The 23,864-nt window shown below is 40.8% G+C and overlaps 1 protein-coding gene across 1 annotated transcript; it reads right to left on the bottom strand.

The window, feature by feature from the left end:
* Positions 1-2,991: 2,991 nt before the first annotated feature.
* Positions 2,992-22,400, bottom strand: Dipk2a (divergent protein kinase domain 2A). Its single transcript, XM_075964990.1, has 3 exons — positions 21,525-22,400; positions 9,099-9,402; positions 2,992-5,761 (listed from the first exon to the last, which is right to left on the bottom strand). The coding sequence occupies exons 1-3, from the start codon at positions 22,179-22,181 to the stop codon at positions 5,430-5,432; spliced, it is 1,293 nt and encodes a 430-aa protein (XP_075821105.1). The 5' UTR covers positions 22,182-22,400; the 3' UTR covers positions 2,992-5,429.
* Positions 22,401-23,864: the final 1,464 nt, after the last annotated feature.

The raw sequence follows: 23,864 nt of genomic DNA, 5'->3' as shown, positions 1-23,864 counted from the left end.
CACAGGACAATCTTCGGCGTCATTCGGTGTCGTTCTGATGCTTGTCTGGCAACCTCCTTACTAACTGAGCTATCTCCCTGGTCCAGACCACCAAGGATTTTTCAATAAAAACCAGTAGTGCCAGAGAAAGATAAAAACTACCCACGAAGCCTAATTACTTCCTAATTACAACATTGATTTCTCTCCTTTCCCAAGACAAAACTGCTTGCAACTTCTGATCCTTAGTTTATACTACTTCTCAAAATATTTGAAAATAATGTGCCGTTAAAAAAAAAATCACACAAGAACCACAATGTTTCCTACCAATAATGGGGAAATCAAAGCAACCCAAAGCTGCTGTATAACTAGAAAAATATGAGCACTGTTTAAAACTCCACAAGATATCCTTCAGGGATGGTTACTGAAACAATGGGAAACACACGTTATAAGGCAAATCTCAGGAAATAAACAATTGTGGGCAGATGTTTTCATCACCCTTCTTCACTCTTTACCCATCCCAAATTAACAAGTCATTCTTCCAAAATGGAGATAACCCACATCCACAGTATAACTGAGTATAACCACATAGATATGACAGCTTAAAGATGCATGGGTGGACTAGAGAGACAGCCCACTGGCTAAGAGCACTTGCTCCCGCAGAGGACCCAGGTTCAGTTCCCAGTACTCACGTGGTGGCTCACAACTATCTGTAAATCCAGTTCCAGGGAATCCAACCTGCTTTTCTGACATGCGCACTGAGTCCATACACACATACAAGCAAAACACTCATAAAATACAACTTGAAAATAAAAAAAAACCTAAAAATATGGGTGAAGGCATCTTCCAAGAAACTACGACTAATAGCCAAAGTCCTTGAATACAAAGAGAAGTTGGTTCCTTAGTGATACTGCAGTTCCCACTGGGTTATTCATCTCTCAGTACTATGAGAAAATGCATAAAGCAAAATAACGAACACAAGTAGCATTTGTAATGATGTGCACCCTAAAGGGACAGATTTTTAAGTCTATACTGTTTGTATTCAGGGGTCAAGGTACGGCCTATAGCTGCAAGACATGAAAGTAAAATTCTAAGGCAGCCACCTAAAGACAGACTTGGTAAATGGACGCTGGGGGCATTTACCTACCTAGAAATCTGGTGTCTCATGGTTTGAGGTCAAAGAGAACAAAGCCCTACCATTTCTTTAAGAAATGGTAGTTCTCTTATTTTCTATCCTCTTCTCCTTTTACCTTTTCGTCTTTGTTACCTTGTCTGTTGGGTTTCTTCTATCTCCATGTGTTACTATAAATTCTCCCTTCCCCAAATTTATAATTGGGAAAACGCATGATTTGTCCTTTTACAATATGATCTTCATCCCACCATATGCTTCTAGCCCTTCAAAGCTGCAGACCATGGGAACATTGGAAAAACTGTCCGGGCCCGTCAGAGACCAGTAAGAAAATTGGGCCCAGCTTTTCTACCTTTTGTAACTATGGGTAAGTAATCTTACAAAAGGAAAACATTCTTGTTCAAATCTTAGACTTACAGCTAACACTATATATTAGTAATTTACAGCTTGCTTAGCATAAATTAGCATAATAGGTATTTTAGGGCTTCAACATGTTCAAGTGGAAATGTGAAATTGACGAGGCTACCCAGGTGTCATTCTGTTGTTTAAATTTTCATTAAAGAGATTTTCTCAAGCTGCAGAGCTGGTGTTTGCATTTCCTTTACCTTTTAATGCTATTGTTTTTCCATACAGCTTTTTGAAGAAAATCGTGCCATTTAGTGTCTGGAACTCACAATTTGAATTCTGACTATACCCAATGCTATCCTTTTATTAGTTTCCTCTGTTACGTGTACTTTCTATTAATGGACAGATTAGGGATGTGGCCAGATTCCACATTACTGGTTGGTTTTTGACGTAAGTGTCACTGAGCACTTGCCATGGAGTCTTACCAGACCTGTCATCATAAGGTTGGACTGCAGGCCCAATAGCCACCCTGATCCATGAGTATGTTCCCCATCAGCTTTTCAATAAATAGCGTCAATATGACCACCACGTAGATTTGCTAATGCATCAGGAATTTCAACCTTTTGCTAACACTCTTCTAATTAGAATTCTAGATGTTCTGCAAAATTTCCTGGTATCATTAGATTTTTCCAGAGATAAGGCAGGGTGCTTCTTTTTATTCTATCCACGAGTTTCCCCAAGAACTTCAATATCCTCTCAAAGATGGCGTAACTGATGTGCTAATGTGGACTGCTGCTTCAGTACCACTTGAATTCAGAGACTGACATCTAGACTGTGTCTCAGTCCACTTCGGCTACCTTCTCACTTGGTCATGATGATGTTCCATCTATTCAGCCTGTGGTTCAGAATTCTTGTAGTTGAAGTATTTATGAAAAACTTTCTGCTTTGGCAATACTGAGGTATTTCGTTCATTTTTGATTGGTTATACTGTAGCTTTGTTGGAAGGTAACACACCTGAGGTATACTCCTGAATCAAACAACAAAGCTAAATTTGCTTCAAGGAAATGTTTGGTAATGTTGACAACTTTATTTATTTATTATGTATACAATATTCTGTCTGTGTGTATGTCTGCAGGCCAGAAGAGGGCACCAGACCTCATTACAGATGGTTGTGAGCCACCATGTGGTTGCTGGGAATTGAACTCAGGACCTTTGGAAGAGCAGGCAATGCTCTTAACCACTGAGCCATCTCTCCAGCCCAATGTTGACAACTTTAGAAGTTAGTATAATAGCTATGAACATTATATAATTCTCTTACGGGCATTTGAAAATTCCTAAGCTTCCCCCTCCCCCCGCCATCCTAGATCTTAGTGGTAGGTTTTAAAAGGTCATTACAGAAAAACAGAACATACATTTTGAGCTCAGCTTACACCCAATTAACACAGTTTCCAAAGACTGAAACAAAAGTGTTTGTAAGGGGACAGGAATAACTATTTTTTATTCAAGAAACACTTAAATATTTGAAGACAGAGTCTGCAAAGTATGGTTCTTAAAGTATTCTTTATTAAGATCATTAAAAGTTGCAGAGACAACTTTATATTTTTATAAAGGCACAGGGAGACAGTTCTGATAAAATATTCAAATTAAACAGTAACGTACAGTACAAAAGACAATTTAAATGCACATACAAACCCCAAATGTTTGATTCAAAAATATCTTACCGCGTCTATTAATGGGCAATGATTAAAAATATAAATTGCTGCTGTATAATAAATATCTGAATGTGAACATCTTGATAGCAAAGAGAACAAAATATTTATTGCTTTTCACATACATATTTTTTCCCTGTAATTTAAAATTCCTAATTCTTTTACTATCTTCTCAGTCTTCTCCAAAGATAAAAGAAATTCCACATATTCTCTAATGGTGGTTATACCTGAAGTAGCCATCACTCCCAGGAGCGCTTCTTCACTTCCTGCTCTGTCATCACAACCGCAATCACTCACGAAAAATAGGAAGATGTGTGTGGGACCACAGGTGGCTCCTGTGAGCTCCAGCCTCCATGTTATCAATATGTAGAAAATATAATGGTGTTCTGTTTTGAAATTGTATATTTTAGTGTAGCTCTAAGGAAGAAGCAATTGTGAGACGATTTCTCCTATTCCCCTCAAAAAGGTTTCCAAGTTGTAAAAAGTTAGCTTAGCAAAATCTTCAGTGTTTCATTGAGAGCTATGCAATCTACTGATGCATAAGAAAGAACACAATGCAATGCTTTGTAATGGAGCTCTCTTTGCCTTTGCCTTCCCATTTTTAACTGTGGATTAACTCTATTGCTGTCTTCATCCACTTTGGGCTAAGGAAATAATTTAGGATGGTGCAAAGAGACTTTCCATCACGACAATAATAACATGGACGTGTCACCCCAAATAATGAATCAGCTTCAGTATTTTCGCTAGTACATTTGCTGAAGTCACTCGCCCACATCATGTTTAGATGATATATAGCAGCTACGAGCGCACCTAGCACAGGGTGGATGATCAATAAATAGTTGCTGAATGAAGGAAAAGGACAAGCTTGGCTTTGGTTGTGCATGTTTTAATCACTTTCGGTTTTCAGCAAGTCAGTCAGAACCCAGTACTGCACACTACCCCAAACTTTACTGCAAACAAAAGCAACAATTTCAAACGGAAAACTACTGCCTGTGCTATTTAAAGTCAACTTTTACACAGAACAGTTTTTAAATAGACAAAAACTTTACACATTATTTTGTTAATCTTTCTACTCATGTATTTAAATTTGATATTCTGATATTTAGCAACTGGGTAAAGATCACAGTGGGCAGACAAGCTTTATAAAAAATTATTAGTATACCAATAAGTAAAAGGTTCTGATACCTAATTAAATTCTAACAATGATTACCGTGTTCATTTTGAAAAGCCTACCAAGAATACGATGGCAGAAGGTCTTCTTTAAGTTATACATTTTTTTAAAGCAGTAGCTCAACTGTCAACATTAAAGAACAGGCAGATTTTAATTTAATAGTGACAGCTAAAATACTGAAGAGGGCTAAGAATTGATCAATTCTCAGATCTAAACATGGAATGTGTCTAATATTTCTTTGGCATATGCATTACTATCTTGGACTAGTCAGCATTTAAAAACATTGAGTTTTATTGTTTCTTCAATCAAAGTTATTGAAGTGTAGATGGCTAGTGTATTCTTCTTAAAGCCTTTTAGCAAAGGATGCGGTGACATTTTGTAGCATATGCTGAACGGCGTGTTCAGTGTATACTTAGAATTACTGGCATTGAGGGATTTAACTCCTAAATAACCTGAAATGATCTCATGCAATGATGACGTACAGAAGGCTGAGGGGAGGTAAATTATTTACATAATGAAATACTAAGATCTCTGTAAAAACAGTAAACCTGGGAGTCCTGCTCTAACAGTTAAGTATGTACCGCATAGCACTGAATGAAAACTACTTATATTAAAATTTAAGAGAACACCTATAGTAACCTGGGTGTGTAAAACTTTTTAAAAATGGAAAATAATTTTACACATCAGAAGGAAAAGGTGGCCTATAAAACAGGCCGATCTAACTTGACATTCAAAGTAAATGCAAGAGATTCACAAAATCATGAGAGCACGCAAACTAAGTACCAAGTACCCTTTGATACACAAGCCATGTAACTATCAGACTCCTTTCCAATAGCTTAACAATGTCATTAATCCACTCAGGTACGGGACGGGGAAAGCAGTCAATGGTTCTCACGTCTCCAAAGTGAAGAACGGAGTTGCAGAAGCATCACGTGAACTTGGATGTAGAGCAATGTCTTATGTTGATGGATGTTAATGTAAGATCTATCAGAACAAGTCCTCATCCTCTGGTGTAATTCTTCCACACTGTGTTTTTTCTAGGCAGTCTTTTGGTGGTTAAGTTTGCCAGTGCTATTTCAGCGAAGAAAATCACCATCTACTACCTCACGTTGTGACTTAATTGTGCTAGATATCCACGCAGTTCTTTCGCAGCCTGGAATCGGCCATAGCGCTTCTTGGGGTTGGCACACTCATCCAGCAAGGCCTCCAGTCGGCCATCTTTGGCAATTTCACTTGGTGGATCGTGAAGGAGTCCTCCAGAAGTGCCGCGCCAGGTGGCATGTCTAGATAGGAGGTTTTGACAAACAGCATAGTAATTGTGGTCCACAGTAACGCGAGCACAAAGGATTTCTTTTGAAAATGACAAGCAAGCCTCCTTGTCACAGTCATCGAACTTGCTTTCATACCATACGTCCCAATTCTCAGGCTTATCTGTGAAGGAAAAATCAGAAAATTTATCTGAAAACCAACTTATTATTGTTCTCTAAACAGAACATCCCATTAACACATATGTGTGCCACACTTTTATACATAAAACATCTGAGAGTTAATCAATATATTAACTCAAAAAATTCATTAGTTAATATATTAATTCATAAAACATCATTTATTGGGATCTCAGGTAGAAGAATCAAACAAGGCCCTGACCATTTTTCAGGTTCATCTAGGATTTTCTCTAACCTAAAAAGGATCACAAAGCATCACCTAAAGCTACAAGACTGGAGAGATCTAGATTTCTGCCTGGAGTACTGGAAGGCTGCATAAGAACAGCTGTTTTCGATCTGAAAAGGTAGCAGTCAAGCAATGAGAGCAAACAGCGTTGAGCTCAGAGTTACAGGATCTGCAAAGGGAGAGCACAGGGACATGGGTGCACCTGGCCGAGGAAACAGCACTGCAGCTGGAATGTGAGACAAGTACTAGGAAACAGATACAAGTGAAGGGAAAGACAAGCTGTAACTTGCATGATCACTTGCTGCTCAGAAAGGTAACTTTCTCAAGGCAGGAGGGACTAGGCTGAGCACAGCAGGCCTGTGAGATGGGTAAACCTAATGACCCATATGAAGGAAGGAGACAACAGAGTCTCACAAGCTGTCCTCTGTCTCCACACAGGCATCATGGCATGCCCACACTCACATACAGACACCCACAAACACACCAATAAATGTAACTTTAAAAAAAAAGTTACCAAAACAACTAAGGAAGGCCCAGAAAGGAAAGCCAAACCAAAGAAACATTTGAGACAAAAATTAAGACTAAGCAAGCAAAGTTTAAGGTTCTAACTGGATGGCAGGATAGGTAATAATATGTGACTAGAACTAGACTTGAACTCCTGGATTTAAATTCGGAAGACTAACACCATATGACAACACAAAAGCAAGCATGTTGTTAGTGAAGTCAAGGCTTAAAGAGCAAGTAGCTGGCCTGTACAAAACAGCACCGAGCTCCCTTATGCAGAGAAAATGCACTCAGCCCAGAAACAAAAGGTTCATCCAGGGAAACAAAAGTCCATTATTCCTGAGAGTAATGGACAGATACAGACAATAAAGCAGACAGAGTAGGGCCAAATCACATAGCCTGTGCCCTGTAAGAAAGCTGGATTCTACCAGAACAGTAAGAGGCCATCAGATCCACTTAAGCAACAGGAAGCTGTTGGCATTAGCTAGGAGAAAACAGGTTATTTATTTATTTTGGTTTTTCAAGACAGGGTTTCTCCAAGTAGCCCTACCTGTCTCGGTGGAGCAGGCTGGTCTTGAACTCAGAGATCTGCCTCTGCTCCCTGAGTACAGGGATTAAAGAAAGGCATGTGCCAGCACTGCCCGGCAGGCACAACTTTTTAAAAAGGAAAGCATGACAGTCACAAATATATGAAAAGGAAGAGGGGAGCAGGACCGCAGTTAGGGCATCACTCCCTGTGGAAGAGTCATAATGAGTCAAGGAAAAAAAAAGCCCCAAGCAGGGCTGTAAGGACCACAGAAAACTCAGTAACTACACAGCAGCAGCTTAGCCACGCGGGCCAGGAGCCACAGCCTGACAACTCTGACGGTGACCTAAAGCTGCTCAGGCGCTGAGGTAAGCTAAGAAAGTTTTAGATTTGGTTGAGAAAAGATCTCACTGTAGCCTAGGATGGCCATTAACTCAGCAAGTACCCTACCCTAAGCTGGCCTCAAACTTGGGGTACTCCTACTTCCAGAATACAGACTTTATTTATCTTTGACACTTTGAAATTCCTATGATATCTGAATTTCAAAACATGTCCTATACTTTACCTAGCAATCACACAGAGAGCTCACAAACAGACAGAAAAGTCTAGACCGAGATGAAATAATCATAACGTTAGATTGAGGTCAGATCTGCAGTGCTAGACATCATCCAAGTTAAAAATAAGACAAAACTATCACTCTGGGGACCCCAGAGAAGGAAAAAACAAAAACAGAACATTCCTGTGAGACCCTACAGAGAAATGAAGTCTCCACTAAAGCTGACACTCGGATGAGCTGTAACAGCATAAACTTCCTTTTGCATTAAACAAGGGCTTTGCAGCTTCTTCCATATACAACCTCCTGTTGCTCAAGAAATGTCTATACAACTCTGAATGTATAGGAATATAAACCAAACATTTACTGAAAAGAAACCATAAAAGATTATTCTAAAACAATTATTTGATATATAGCTGTGCTGTTTATTAAAGAAAGGAAAATTTCACATTAATGAAATGAATGTGTGTTTATTTTTATGTAAGAATTAGCTCTCAATTGAGTATCAAATATTGCAGGACACAGAGCATCTCAACATTTTTCAGAGCTGATATTTTGAATTTGTAATAATAGTCAATACTGGGAGTGCCACTGTGTATAAATACATACCAGAAAATAGCAGAACTATGTTTTGGGCCATTTCAGAAACTGCTATCAATTTTGTCCCAATCCCACACCAAAACAGATTTTTCAAATGAAAACTTAAACCAGCAAACCAAACAGTAATTTTAATATCAAATATTCTAACATAATACAATCTAAAACTATACTAATTTGATATTTATATGCCAAGGAATGACTATAGGGAAATATTAAGCTTTCTGTGGTCCAACATTTCTATAGTTTATAGGAACTATTTGCAATTCATAAGACACAGTAGTCTCCAGTCTGTATCAAGGCATTGCAGGTAGCAATGACGGGAGCTGTACGGGCTGATAGTGTGCCCTGCACTTTACACAGCATATACAGTGTTCAAGGCTGCAGTGAAATTACATGATACAACACAATCACTGGTAGAATTACCTCAGATTCATTATGTACTTGATTTTTGAATTAATTTTTGCTTTTTTCACAACTTAGGATCATTTGACTATTGCTGTATTTGTTTCCACAACCAGCACATTTGGTTTGCAACCCCTGAGGTCATAGTCCAGTTTAAGAAGTTGTGTCCTAAACCACAGAGCAGAGTATGCAAAAGATGTGCATACATGTACACATACTTCCACAGACTCTACAAGGGGTGGGGAGAGAATCTGCATTCATTAAAACACGGGCATTTTACTAAATATAGAGAAATTCTAATTAGAAGAAAGACAAATATTTGTTCATCCTGATTATACAAAAAAAAATTTTAAAAAGACACAAGGTTGTTAATCTCAAGAAGAAACTTAAGTTTTTATTATAAATATAACATTTAAAACTTTATCTCAAGAAGAAGCTTAAGTTTTTATTATAAATATAACATTTAAACACAGAAAATGTACAAAAGATAAATCTGAAAATTAAATACTTACTTTGTCTAATTAATCTTTTGTCAGCAACTAAAACATTTTCAGCATCCACAATGATTACCTTCCCATCTCGAGGACCAACCGCAAAATTGTCAAAGCTGACATCCAGGAGGTAGAGTGCAAATTCAAAGTCATTGTTTGTAAGCTGTTCTGCTATTTCCATTAACTGCCAAGCAAGGTCAACTCTTTTCTCCCATGGCGCATTAAAGTAACTCCACAGCTCTTCTCCAACATAATTCACAGCCACCATTCTTCCACAAGCTCCAAGATATTTTGCAAATGGCCAACCTTCATCAGATGGAAAACTCTACAAGAGAATTATCTTAATATTATAAGGCAGTCTGATGAAGTTACCTCAGTGTCTCCCCAGATGCCCTCAGGAGAGTCTTACTAGATACAGTCCATCAATATAAACCCCATTTTCCCTCCTAACTCAGAGCATTACTATGGACCTAAGAAAAGTGTGAGAAACTTTGTTATTTGCAATCTGTCAAGTATTACTTTTCAATATCTTAGAATATAAGGCATGAGATGCTGTCTTATTACCAATTCTAAAAAGACTTACACTTCTTTCGATTCTACAGATGCAAGCAGTCAATGGTTTCTTTTGAATGGACAGTACTGAATACACACGAACCAGTAATTATTTAGCTGATTTGGAACTGTACTAAGTGGGCAATAAGGGTGAACTATCGAGGTTCTGTTTAACCACAGGCTTTTATTTTAGAAGACCAGACACTGAACAAACCGTTCCGTGTTAGTTACTACAGTTTGTACAGTCCTAGAGGCTTAAGCAATCCAGAAGCAGGCAAGAGAATGCTGGGAAGGAGTCTTGAACTTTTAACAATATCCAAGATGGGGAAGAATAACTGATCTTGGTTAACACAACCTCCATCCTGAGCATCTATGGTCTTGTATTAGTCTTATTTCCTTTCCCACTTGCCCCAGCTACAAAATTACTTTTTCACATTAGTGAGGTTTTCAAACAGGCTCTTTAATTACTGGGAAGATTCTAGTTCTAAATCAAAAGTAATGCTTTTATAAACATAAATAGATCATTTTCAACTTAATTGTCAACTAGATCTGCCCATAATCCCATGCTGGGTGAGACTCAAACTCAAGGTCCTGTGCATGCCAAGCAAACACTCTACCTCTGAAGATACTTTCTACTGCTAAAATGTGTCTCTAAGGAATGAATACTGGAGGAAAAGAGCATGCTAAGAGTTATAAGTTTCATAGGAGGATTACTAGGTCAGAGGCTGGTGTCACTCTTGTGTTTCTTAGCTGGAGGAAAAATACAAAAGGAGCTCCAGGGGAGTGAAGGGGAGCCAGAAGACAGTAAGTACAACTAACCTCACAGCACCCCAGAGAAACGACTAAACCCACTTCTACTACCGGAACCTGAATAATCTATGTACGTTTAAAAGAGTCAGAGATGTGGTCCTCCTAGGAAGGAAGAAAGGGAGGGAGGGAGGGAAGAAATGCTAATTTTGTCTAGATCTTTAATTGTCCAAGCAGATTTTCTTTACTTTAAAATGCCTATGCTAGAACAGAAACATCTTTAGAACTAAACCTCACCTGTAATCCCCAGTTCTCACTTATGCTCCTTTATAAGTAGGCAGCAGTCATACTTTGCATATACAACTTTTACTTTCAAATCGAAGTATATTATGACAAAATATTAATTACATTGAAAAATACCATGGATCTTAAATATAGTAAATTAATGGATTCACTCTGGGGGGCAGAGTCAATAGCTACTTAGAAATTAGAGATAAATGATGTTTTTAATCCTTAACAATATTTTTATTTCTTTTGGGCACTAAGAAAAGTGACAGATCACTCATGTGGAACGTACAGTGCAAAAGACATTCACAAACCACACACCATTTCAGCTTCCCTCGCAATTTAAAATGTCTCATGACCTTGAATGACTACAACAGATCTAGCTATTTCTCAGACCTGTGAATGTATCAAGATCCTGATATGAAAAAATGGAGCACTAAAAATTTACTAAGAATATGGAATCACATTATTTTGTCATGTAGAAAGTAAAACAAAACCACCTCCATACACTGTTATTCACGCGCCATATTGTAGAACAGACACAAGCATATCTTTGTGAAAATAAAATGGTCTTTGACAGCAAGGGAAAAGGGATCCCTGCCAGCATCTGCACATGTACAAATGCCTCCTTGTTTCTGGAGCCTTTCCAACTGGCAAACAACAGTCAAATGTACACTTCATTACCCGCGCCCCTCATACAGGAGGGTAAAATAGATGAACAAATGCCACACGGAATGACTTTTGTGTTAGCATGGTGATTTTTGACGATTTTTACCTGAAATCTTATGCCTCGTTTTAAGAAGAGCACCACAATTCTTTCATGTAGTTTGCTTGCTATCCAATCTTTTGGAAGAACTTTAATCAGTGAAGTCACACCATTTGTTCATAAGACAGTATTTGTTCACTATATAATCAAAATAGTCTTCCTTAATGAAAACTAATTTTTATTAAACACACTGTAGTACAAAAAAAAAAGGCTCAGGGTTGGAAGCCAAGATACTTCTGTAATTGCATTTAAAACAATTCTGGCATAAAGCAAAATACCACAATCAAGCAGAGTGACATTTTTAATTTACTAGAGCTTGGATTTGGTAAATATGAAGCAATATTAAAAGTGAGTTGTTGTTTCTTTCGGATTAGCAAACTCCTATGGGTGTCCAGCACAGCAACTTAGATTAACAAGTTTACTATGGAGGCCTATATTTCCTTACTTAAAACAAAAATCTGAAAACCAGATATTCAAATTGTCTAGAACTAGAGTGCTTTACTTAATATGAAATATGAAATTATATTATTGAATTATTTACAACTGAAAAATGTGCAAAAGCTTCTCAAGCGAAGGAGAGAATCTTCACTTAGAACAGTACCAACTGCAGCTCTAGGAGGGGCTCTCAACTGTTTGTAAATGTTGTCAAATATTAATGCGTGTATAAAACATAAAGCATCAATGTTATAAAAATAAAGACCGCACAAAGGTGCAACAGTTGTAAATCTACTTGTTTACTTTTCCATTAGTGTACTTTAAAAATTAAATTAGTGACAGCACAAAGACATCTATATAATATTAATGTCAACATAGAAATTATTTTTATGTAGCATGTATTGTAGTAATAGAACATGTGTGTGTACAATATTTGAGGCCCTGGAAAAGACTGAGATTCACAGAGACAAAACGAACTTATTAAAATAACTAATATAAGCATAGTTAATGGGTCTGATCTAAATATTTAAATGCCTTCAACATTAACTTGAAAAATAAAATGTTTTGATCATGAAATGTAATACAAATTATCACATCTAGGTATTTTGTTTATTCTTAAACAATAAAACCACAATCTCCTGGACTATCATACAATTCAAGTGATGTCAAAACAGCAATGGACACACTGACAATGTCGAAAAGACAGAAGTTTACTAAGGTCATCTTCCACTATACAAAAAAGCCCCCCCCCCAAAAAAAAAAACCAGGGAGCTCATATACCATTTACACATCAAGATTATGGGAAAAGAGAGGAAAATTTCTATTCCATACAGTCTTCAATACAATTTCTACACTAAGACAAAAATACTGCACAGCATATAGGAATAATGGGTTTGAAATGATAAGGCTAGGCTCAACTGTCCAACTCAACCGCTACCACTCGCTCGCTACCTGAACATAATCCTTCTTCCCCCACTCCAGACTCCAAAGTCAAGCCACTTCCCTCAATCATTTGCTACAGCTTCATGGCATTTCTTTAGACTAAGAATACATTTCAAATGTTAACATAAGCCTGGGATGTACTTACTGCATCTACAGTCGGTCTAATAACACAGGCCTAAATAGAGATCATGTAGCGGAAATAATCTTAAGTTATTTTGTATCATAATAATTGCTTGTGGAATGCCGTTAGCAGCATATGAAATTACCTTTATAAAATCTGAGAAAATTCTTAAAAGTAGAATACTGGATTAAAAGCAGGTAGTAATCTGACTTGAATCTATCTTGATTATTGCAAAAAGAACGACAGCTGGCCGTTTGTTTTTTTTTTTAATTTTTATTACCCTTTTACTTTAGGTCAATTAATACTGTACTAATAACAATGAATTAATTTATAATTCACATAACCAACTCAATATATTTGAATCTCACTTTATTTCTATTGAGCACTAAAACACAATGTTTTATACTTTGATAGTAATAGGTTAATGAAGCATTTGGAATTTGTTTTGTACATGATGCCAATTTTTAAAGTCTTGTATTATTGGTACTTATGGATGTAGTATACATTTTCCCAACATCGTATGTTTTAGAAAACTTGCTAACAAACTTGTATAGTAAAAGCTCCTAGAGGAAAGTGAATAGATTGAATGGTCCTTGGTCATCTTTGGAACATGTTATTCATAGATTTCTTATAACATGTCTCAGCACATTTCTTGATGAATATATGGATTTGGAGAAGCAGTTCTTTAGAAAGTTGGTTAAACTCACAAAGCACATAGCCCTTTGCTTTTGGTTCTTTGATTATCTGACTGAAGACAATAGTACAAATATCATTCTGGTTTTACAGAGGAAGAAAACAGAGCTCTCAAATGATTTACTATTTTGCTACATATGACATGAAACTGACAGATCAAAATGAGGTCAGCTTATAAAGATTTGTGTTCTACTGTCTTTTTCTCCTATGTAACCAAAATTGGCTTTATATCCTAAATTTTAAATACCCAAATTCTAGTCACAGAAAAATTTGTATAATCATTCAGGAGCTCACCGCATTCTATTGAAGACATAACTGCAGGTCACAAGAACTATCAAATAAACACATGAGAAATAATGTAAAGAGGGAATTCCTAATATAAACTAACCTCAAAAAGCCTATCAATCATCAAAATATACAATCAGTTTTTGTATAACAAGCATTTTTGCACAAAAAATTCAAACTTAAGAACATTTTAAGAAAGCAAATATTATAAATAGCATAGAAATGTGTAAAGGTTTAATTTCAATCTTACAATTATTTTAAAAACCCAATCTGAACGAAATCCCAGTGTGGCGATACATGTTGTAACAGCTGTTCATACAGATTAGTCAACTGTGCTGTGCTGGTGACAGACTAATGTGTTCACAGTTTTCTGAACTGTCTGGAGGGGGAATATAGTAAAGTTACTGGGATGATTTAATAGCTACTTAATTTTTGCTAGAATTTCTCTAAGATCTTAGCCTTTTAATTTATACTGGGAAGGAGTGGCCAAAAGTATATCAAACTGCAGCAGACACCTAATGAACTAAAAATATTTGAAGTCTCAAGATAAGCCTCATTTCTCATGAAATCAATTTTTGAATGCCACGTTCCACCCACCTCAAATTCCAACATTAACCAATGATTTGAAAATAGCAAGGTGGTGTCATTCACTGAACAGCATGTCAAATGGCTGTATGCAAAATTGGAAACCAATGCCAAATACATTAACAAAAAAAACTTGCTTAAATTAAATAGAAATAAGTCATCATGTAGAACAGTTTTTTAAACTCACTTGGCAAAGCTTTCTGGAACTAATGTCAACAGATCCTGCCTTACCTGCTGCACAAAGAGCAACTGTAACCCACATTTCTAACTTGAATGTGTAAGTCAAATGCTACATGAAAACATTTGCTCCCAATTAAAAAACCAATAAAAGAAAAAGAACAAGCTTCCTTAGCACCCGATAACCTAAGAATGTGATCTTACTTTAGTCAACGCAGTACTGACTGCTTTGGTTCCAAAGCACAACCTTTCTTTAGGACAAGAAAACGTCTGCTTACAGCATTGTCTCCTACCATTAAAAAGCATCGGGTGCTGGTTTACGAAGATTAGGATTCTAGTTGTCCTGAATTTGCCCCACTCATTTCTTCTCTGTGCATTCTTACAAAGGAATCTAATAGTAGATGCTAAGACAGCTCACTTCCCTTCCCATCTTAACTTAAAAGTTACTTTCCTCTCTTCTTCCTTAAATGCATTCTCTAAAACTACTTCAAATTCTCTACTGCTTTGAAGCGCATCCTGCATGGGTACCTTATACTAAACTACCCTTCTCTATTCTGGTGGAAGATCCCACTTGAGGCCCTGATTTCTTATCACCAGAGATCTTTCCGTCCTCCTCGCCCTCTTCATATGTAAAAATCAAACTTATCTTGTTCTTGTGTACTACCCAAATTTAATGATCCGGAAAGCAGAAGCTGTGCAAATAGCATCCTGATCTGTCTTTTCTGCTGTGAGCCAAGAACAGTTGCTGGCAGTATTCAGCAATGCCATAGGAACTCAGATGTAACTTCCCTATTTTATATCATTCATCAATGTCAGTGTACTGAATAAAATTATAATCAATGATTTACCAAGAAAAATAAATGATTTATTTTGTATTTATGATACTTATTCTACTCCACTTACCTCATAGGGAACAAATGTCTAACGTCCTCCCATTTTAAATGACTGTTCGCAGTAAACAAGAACCTGAAGCAGTAGCTATATGTACAAAGTGTGTGTGCGTGTATCACATACACACACATACATATGGGAGGTGGTACATGAACATCTGCCAAGCTAAAAACTGTATTCTGACACATATAACAGCATAATATACTAAAGGTATTTTTTAATTACTATAGCTGTCTGAAAACTAAAAAAAAACTTGTAAATAATATGCTGTAAAGACTTACATTAATAAATTAAAGTTATTTTACATGTATTACTTGAACAGTTCAATCTCCTTTCATCTTTAAAACAATCTTGTTTGATAAGTACTGATTACATCTTCATTTTATTAATTAAACTTCAGGGTCTGAAGCATTTGAGTGACTTGCCCATGTCATCAAATAACTTTACGATATTACAGAATATAGGTGGGTAACGATTTCAGCACAGACCCCACCTTTCTACCACCTACTATCTACCTCTGTACTGGAAAAAAAATCCCACACCCTTCAGTATTCAACCCCTGCTCCTCTGAAGGAGAGGAATATAGTACTTTTATGATGGACTCAGGCACTCCACCCTAAATGAGGCATCTGATGTGTATAGACCTTCACTTCTGGGCTTATATACAATGACTGCAACTGGTAAGTGTCCATGTGAGTGTGTGTGTCCCCTATACACTAAGCTAGCTACTTGTGGCCCAGGGCAGTCTCTCTAACTTTTTATTTTTTCTTATTTTTTTTTCTTAAAGATTTATTTATTTATTATGTATACAGTATTCTCAGTATTCTGTCTACAGGCCAGAAGAGGGTGCCAGATCTCATTACAGATGGTTGTGAGCCACCATGTGGTTGCTGGGAATTGAACTCAGAACCTTTGGAAGAGCAGGCAGTGCTCTTAACCGCTGAGCCATCTCTCCAGCCCATGCAAAAGCCTTACAAGACAATTTGCCAAATGAAGAAGCAAAATTCAATTATTTTTGTCTGCAATTCTAATAAGCTCTGTAATATCTCACAGATAACTTCTCTTTGCAACCTATAAATTGGACAAATGATTTCAGTATATAACTTCTAAAATTTTCTAAAGGCCAGGCTTGGTGACTCATGCCTGTAATCTCAGGACTTGGGAGGTAGGACAGGAAGATCAAGAGTTCATGACCAAAAATAAAACTTTGCATGGTTTATAACCAGGATGGATAACTATCCTTCCTACCTTAGACTCATCATTTTCAATCTTTAAGATATTTCACAACCATTTAAAATTTACTGTATGTGTAAGAAATGCAAGAACCTTATTAATTTACTATACAGATGGTGAGTGGAAGGTACAGGAATAAGTTGGCATTCTGTGAAAACTTAGAAGCAATCAATAACAGTAACATAGGCCAGAGCAGTTAAAAGGTAGAGAAGTTGAACAAAAACCAGCTTGACCATCCCCTGAAAAACTAACTGGCCACTCAAGACCAGAAAATCCAACCAACAGTAAGCAGAGCAAGCAGTAACAAAGATAAAAAGATCTCTATTCCCAGGGACAAGTGTAAGGAACGGAGACTAATGCCATGCATAGAAATAGGAAACGATGCTTCTTTAAAGATGTCTGTTCCACTGGCTTTCCTAACTTAAATATGTAAATAAATAAATTCTATGTTCATTTTCAGACTTGAAGTGTACCAAATTGCTTTTGCTATTTTTATTTGTAGTTTCCTGAAGTTCAGTCAAGTGTCAAACATGTTGATGAAGCCTCAGATTCAAAAGCTTAGGAACTCTGATAAAAAGTGCTCCCTCTGACCTGTAGGGTGTGAGACACACACACAGTTCCAAGTCTAGCACCCGGGGATGAAGCAGGAAGACTGAGCTGAGCATCAAAAGAAAACAAAGTATCAACCTCTCATATGTTTTGAAGCCTAAATGCAGGAATCCAATTATTAAAATCAGCGAAGGAGCTCCACAGATTACAGCCTGAAATCTCCAAAGTAGAAAACGCCCATTCTAGAAACTCCCGCTAAACAACATGCTTGGCTCCATGGTTTTCTGCTCCTTAAACGGATTCTTGCTTTGGTTTTGAAGTCTGAAAGTTTGAAGTGTGTAAAATTTAGAGATAGGAAGAAAAGCTTCAAAGGTTATTCACTCTGGCCTCAAGCTCACACTCTAGCAGAGATCTAGTACCCTAGTCGTCCACTAATCCTCTTTTAGAAGAGATTAATTAAATCCATTAGTTAAAGGTAAACTTAGAATACAAACAACAGCAACAAAGAAAAACAAATTTCTCAAGAATTTGTGAGTTCCCCAGCACAGTCTTACCAAAGAACCTAACAGACTCATTTAAGAGAAAAGGAAGTTACTCATTTAAAATAACAAGACACCAACAACAAAAAAAACAATGCTTGTCAACTTACCCTCACTTTTATCTAAATGATCATAACCCTCTTTGTCTACTTATTGTCACAAGGCACTTGGAAGTACCTCCTCCTGAACACAGCTTGCTGCTGAGGCTAAAGCGCAATCGAATGCGTTCTACCAAATTCCCAGGGCTCTGTCAGGTGGAAGAGCTCGGTAGAGCTGAGGTCCAGTTCACAGTCTGTCAGCATCCACACTTACACGGTGTTTCCGGCAGCTGACCTGCGCTAGGTGATTACAGTCACCCTCGGTCCTTACGCTAGCATTTATTCACTGTTTGCCATGCATCAAGCCCTACACAAATGCTCTGTATATATTTTGCCTTTTACTTACAAAAGCAAAGCTTAAAAGTCACAGCTTGAACAATGATAATTGCATGCTATAAAAATTAAGTCCTATTAAAACCATGATTCAGAAAATTTAAGTCATATAAAGTTCTACCAATATAATATAATTAAACAGATTCCTGGCTCTTCCCCCTAAAACAACAAAGGGCTTTCTTCCCTTGCCAGCACTCCTAGGTCAGTCACAGACAGTGGCTGAATTTCAGCATCTCCAGACACTTCCCACTCTGACCTCCCCCTGTTTAAGAACAGTCAGTACAAACACCAATAGAAAAGTTACCAGTGGAACCTTCCAAAGTTCTACTTCTATTTTCAATGATCCAAGATTGTTATTACACATACAAAAAAAACCAACAAAACGGCCTCCCAGTACTTCTCCGCCCCCACTACCGGGTGAGGGCCTGCTAGGCAGGAGACTAAACCTCTTGATGGCTGAAAATATAAAGGGAACAGTTTCTGAGATGACTGAGGTCCGGGGACTGTCCTGTCTATTGCAGAACAGCGTTCCTAGAAGCCAGACTAACCGGTGAGACCAGTAAGAACAAGAACACTGTGCTTGGGCAGCACAGTCTACAGTTAACAGAGAGAGTGTGTGTGTGTCCTACCAGACAACACTTTTCAATTCATTTTTCACTGTTTCTTAAAATATGGAGAGCTAATGAGGTAAAATAATCTGTAATTTCATTTCTTTCACCAGTGGAAATTCACCAAAGGAAATGTCAAGTGACTAACTCATAAGCATTATGATTATGTTACTTCTGTAAAGAACAGTTTGATGACACAAGCTCAAAGGGTTTTTTCCCTAAAATTTTAGACAATAGAAATAATTGGACAATAAGAAAAATCTAGTTTGTCATCAAGCATCCAAAAATTCGTTAAGTGGCTCCCTCTCCTGGAAAAAACTGAAAGGTGAGTTGGTCTTTAAGTTGTGGAGCACCAGCTCCTTAAAGACCCTTTTTAAAACTGTAAAGAAGCAACTGTGACCTTCCTATCAGCACCAAAGTTTTAACACGATCAAGACAGCGGGCTTCATAGAACCTGTATGCACTAAGTGTACAGAATGTACCGTTAACAAGGAACGCACATCATGATCTCATTTACCAGATAAAAGCAGCTTTCTGGCCTACCAATGAGGATCTACTTCCTAACTTACTGATTGATGCCATCGACAATTCCCAGTCACACTTTCAAGCTCTTACAAAGATCAGGCATTTCTGTAAGGTAAGCAGCTACTCCAGGATCTCAGGTCAAACTTCATCCACTCAGGGAGAAGAAAAAAAGAAAGAAAAGCCACACTAGTAAAAATTCCAAATGTATCTTTTCCAAGTATGTAACATAATGAAGTATTAGCACTATCCCTGGGAGCTGGGTTGTCTAAAGATGCAATTTAAGAAAGCCAGAATCTAGTACAGCTTTCTCCCATGACTTTATCCTGCACTCTAGGTAACCTGTTCAGCCACCCAGCCACCGAGCCATCAGCTTTCAGATCAAGTGAGAAAATGTCAACTTTTTGCCACATCATCACCTGAGCTGTAAATAAGCAGTGTGGGGGAAGTCAGTCAGGAAACAAGCCACAAGCTAACTGGACTATCTCAACTGCAAACCAAGAGGAAACGCCAAAACTGCAAGGCACAAAAGCACTCTGGGAGAGAGCTTTGCTGTGTGAAAATTCATGCCAAAGTTTCTCAAGTTCAGACGCCTATGTTTATAAAGAGACAAACACAACTTTTCTGAGAGACTAATCTTAATATTAGTTGTTCCGGTCAGATTCAACCTGATAAAAATCGTTCAATAAGCACTTAGTATTTAAATGCTGGAACTGTAAATACATTAAGTTCAAGTGCTAAATTTTGGGACCCCAAAGAATTTGACTATTGTCATCAGTCAAGGGTCAAGGACACTGCTAAAGCTCTGTCCAGGGACTAATCTTGCTGATACAAATATAGCTTGGGGGGGGGGCAAGGTAATCATATTTAGGGACTCAACTTTTAGAGTCTGAAAATTGATGAATAAAACATTTCTCCAAGGTAAGCTTAACCGATTTTACACACTGTTCACTATCGGTCAGAGATAAAACAGTATTTATTAAAAACTGACCAATCACACATATCCTATCAGCACCTTAAAATTTTACTGAGACTCATATTAGGACTTCACCTGACCAAATATTCGTGCTAAGATTACATGGCTGAACTAATCAAAGCTGATTTCTCTCGACGAAGATGGACGCAGAAAACTTAAAAAACAAAACGTAAATACAGTACAGTCCTATTCATAGTTTAATCAGCAAAAGCAAGGTCCAAAGCCCCTAGCCATAAGTGACATTCTTAGCAGAGAAAGGGTGTGAACTACACAATCAATTACTTGTGGTTTAATTTAAAATCACTTTCCCTGGCATTTGACTTACAGAACTAGAAAGTTTTCCTGCAGTCAAGAGGAATCAGGGCCCTACTCTGCAGCCACTGCCCAAGGGCACAGCACTTTAGCCGGCGGGGGCGGGGTGTGTAGAAACACAAACCACTCCAAAGATAAACGGGATTTTTCTCTTATCTTTTTTCTTCTGGCTGTAAAAAGAATCTATCTTCAAAGTCAGAAGAGAACAAATAAGTCAGTTGGGCTGGAGGCCAGAACCTCCACCCCTCCCCTCCTAGCTTTGACCTAAACACTTTAATTCTTTCCTTAACCCGATTACCATATGACTAGGGCAGATCACCGGATCAGGCTGCAAACGTCCCTCCTGGCCTTTAGCCTTTCCAGTCCAAATCCAACACTAACTTTCCGACCCCCATTTCCCAGCTTCTGATTCCACGCAAAGCCACGAGTCACGGATTAGCCCCCTTCACTTACCACCACCCCACTCTGCGATCACCTCATCGTCCCACCTGGTCCCAAAACTAGCTGAGTGACTATCAGGGAGAGGAGCTAAGAAATCAAACAAAGACTGACCCAGGGAAGTTAGGCTAGTCAGGAGGGTCAGCACGGGAAGGGTGACCTTGGTGCCCTAACACTCAGAAAGGGCTGCGAGGGGCACAAGGGCTCGCCAAGGCACAAGAACTGGCATCCAGACCAGGACCAGCAGGAGGGCGGAAGGAAACTCGCGGAGAGGCATTTCGGAGAGTTGGGGACGCACTCCCTCTGGCGTTGGCGAGCCCCGCGCCCAGGTAGCGGTGACGGCCCCCAGCCCGCGCCTACCTGTAGCACCAGCGGCTCGGGGTTGAAGGCCAGGGTGAGCAGCAGCTGCATGCGCTCCGAGTCCTTGAGGTTGCGCAGCAGGAAGCTGCCCGAGTCCTTGGTCTCGGCGTAGCGGCGCACCAGGCGATCCAGCAGGCGCTGCGAGGGACAGTGCACCAGGTCCGACCAGCCCTCCACCGCCTCCGGCGTGAGCAGCCGCACGTCGCCGTTGAGACGCGCGAACTCGGTGCGGGGCATGGCCTGAAGCAGGTCGCAGCGCGGCCGGCCGGTGGCCCGCTTGCAGATGCTCTGGTCGAGCTGCGCCAGCTCCCGCTGCGATCCCAGGCGCTTGAGCACCACGCGCCGGCGGCCGCCCTCGCGGGGCTCGCCGTACTGCGCGAAGTACACGTTCTTCACGTTGAGGAAGTCCAGCAGGCGCAGGCGGCCCCACGCCTCGAAGCCCACCTGGCCGTTGAGGAAGCGGCGACACCAGCTCGTGCCGAAGCACGCCGGGCACTTATTGAGCTGCAGGAAGCGCCGATCGGCAAGCTCGTTGCGCTGCCAGGAGGCGAGCAGCGACGGCGAGTGCAGCAGCATCAGCACCAACAGGCTGCCGAGAGCCGCCAGCTTCAGTGCACGGGACAGGCGGCCCAGCTTCAGGGGCACCAGGCGCCACATCCCGCCCGCGCGCGGCAACGGCCGGGGCCGGAGCGGCGGGCGAGCGCACCCCGAGCCGCCCCACGGCGCCGAGGCCCGCGGCGCAGACGGAGGGCGGCAGCGAGGGAGCCCGCGAGCGGGCTGCGCCGGCCGAGCGCGGCGACTTCCCCGGTCGACTGTCTCCACAACTCCCGGCGCCCTCCTCCGAGCTCCCCGCCCTCCGACTCCACGGGCGCCGCCTCCTTGCCCGCCAAGTTATAGAGGCGCGGAGAGGGGCGGGGGAGGGAGAGCGGGACCCGCGGCCGCGCGCACGCGCACTCCCGCCCGGGACGCTAGAGCTGCGCCTGCCGGTCCCGGGCGAGCAGCGCGCGCACGGAGGGGGGGAGTCAGGAGCCCGGACGCTTCACACTCGGGAAGCCGTGGGGGGAGGAGGACGAGGGAGGATGCGGCGGGCCCCACGCGCGGGCACGCCCGAGAGCGAGGGGCGGAGCCGGGGGGCGGGCCGAGCGCGCCGCCGGGAAGCGTCGGCGCGAGCTCGCGGAGAGGGAGGGGGGTAGCGAGGGGGTGGATGGAGGGCGCGCCCGGGAGGGCGGAGCTCGGCGGCTCCGCAGCCGGAGACCGTCAGTAACGGTTACTCTGTTGTGACCGTCGGCTCGGACGGGCGGCGGGAGGCTTTCGTGGGAAGGGTCTCCGCGGGGAGAGGGCGGAGAGAAGTGCGCCGCGGAACCCGGCGGCTCCGGCCCGGAGTGGGGGGGGGGGGGGCGGCACCCAAGCCTGGAGGCGGGACTGGAGTGGGGGCGTGGCTAGAGCTCGGGGGCGGGGCCGGGCCGCCCGCTCCGGGCCTTATAAGGAGTGACGCGCGCGTGGGCAGGGGCGGGGTTCTGTGACTGGCGGGACCGCGGTAAGGCCTGGGAGCAGGCGGTGCGGAAAGCTGCAGCGGTTCCGGGCCGGGTGGCCGCTGCGGGGCTGGCGCTGTGTCTGCGGAGGCGGTTACAGTTTCGCTGAGTGAGCACTGGCAGCTTGAGGTCCTGGCGTCTGGAAGCCGTCCTCACCGGGCGCCGCCAGGCGGGTCCCTGAGGAGCCCGGTTCCCCACGCTGAGCCCAGGCCTGTCTCGCTACTAGGACGCGTTGCTAAGGCGATGGCCTTGGGGACCCTGGCAGCGAGGTGCGGCGACTGTGCTGGCTCCCGAGTTCAAACTAACACCAGACTACGGAAATAACGTGGCCTAAAGTGCGTTAAGTTTTAGAAGGTCTGGGCTCTTGAGCAGTAACTTCAAAATAGGTTCTATTAGGACACTTTAAGTTGTAGCCTTCCCGCGGTCTGATGATTGCGAGCTCCTGGGACACCGTCACAGACACTTTTACTGCGTTAGCTTTCTAGAGGTCAAACAGGGAAATCACGGGAAAGGTAAACTCTCCTGAGACAATGAGCGTTATCTAACACTAGATTACAAATCCCTTCCCTGAATTTTCTGTCTCACGGTAGCACATAGACTCGCTCCGAAAGTGTACTGGTGGGATTAATGTTTTCTGCTTTATTATCTAGGAGTTGAAACTTGGAAAGAAATCTTAGAGTATGTTCAACATGGTAATGATTTTTACATGCTGTTACAGAAAACACATTTTAAGATGTTAAAAACTATGCAAAGTGACTGAGAAAAGTGGCTGGCACAGAGGAGCATCCCATGCCTCCTTGGGCAGGAT

Source organism: Microtus pennsylvanicus, chromosome 3 (assembly GCF_037038515.1).
Source record: "Microtus pennsylvanicus isolate mMicPen1 chromosome 3, mMicPen1.hap1, whole genome shotgun sequence".
Classification (NCBI taxonomy): Eukaryota; Metazoa; Chordata; class Mammalia; order Rodentia; family Cricetidae; genus Microtus; species Microtus pennsylvanicus.
Note: the sequence above shows the minus strand (reverse complement) of the source record. Positions and strands in the feature narration are given on the sequence as shown.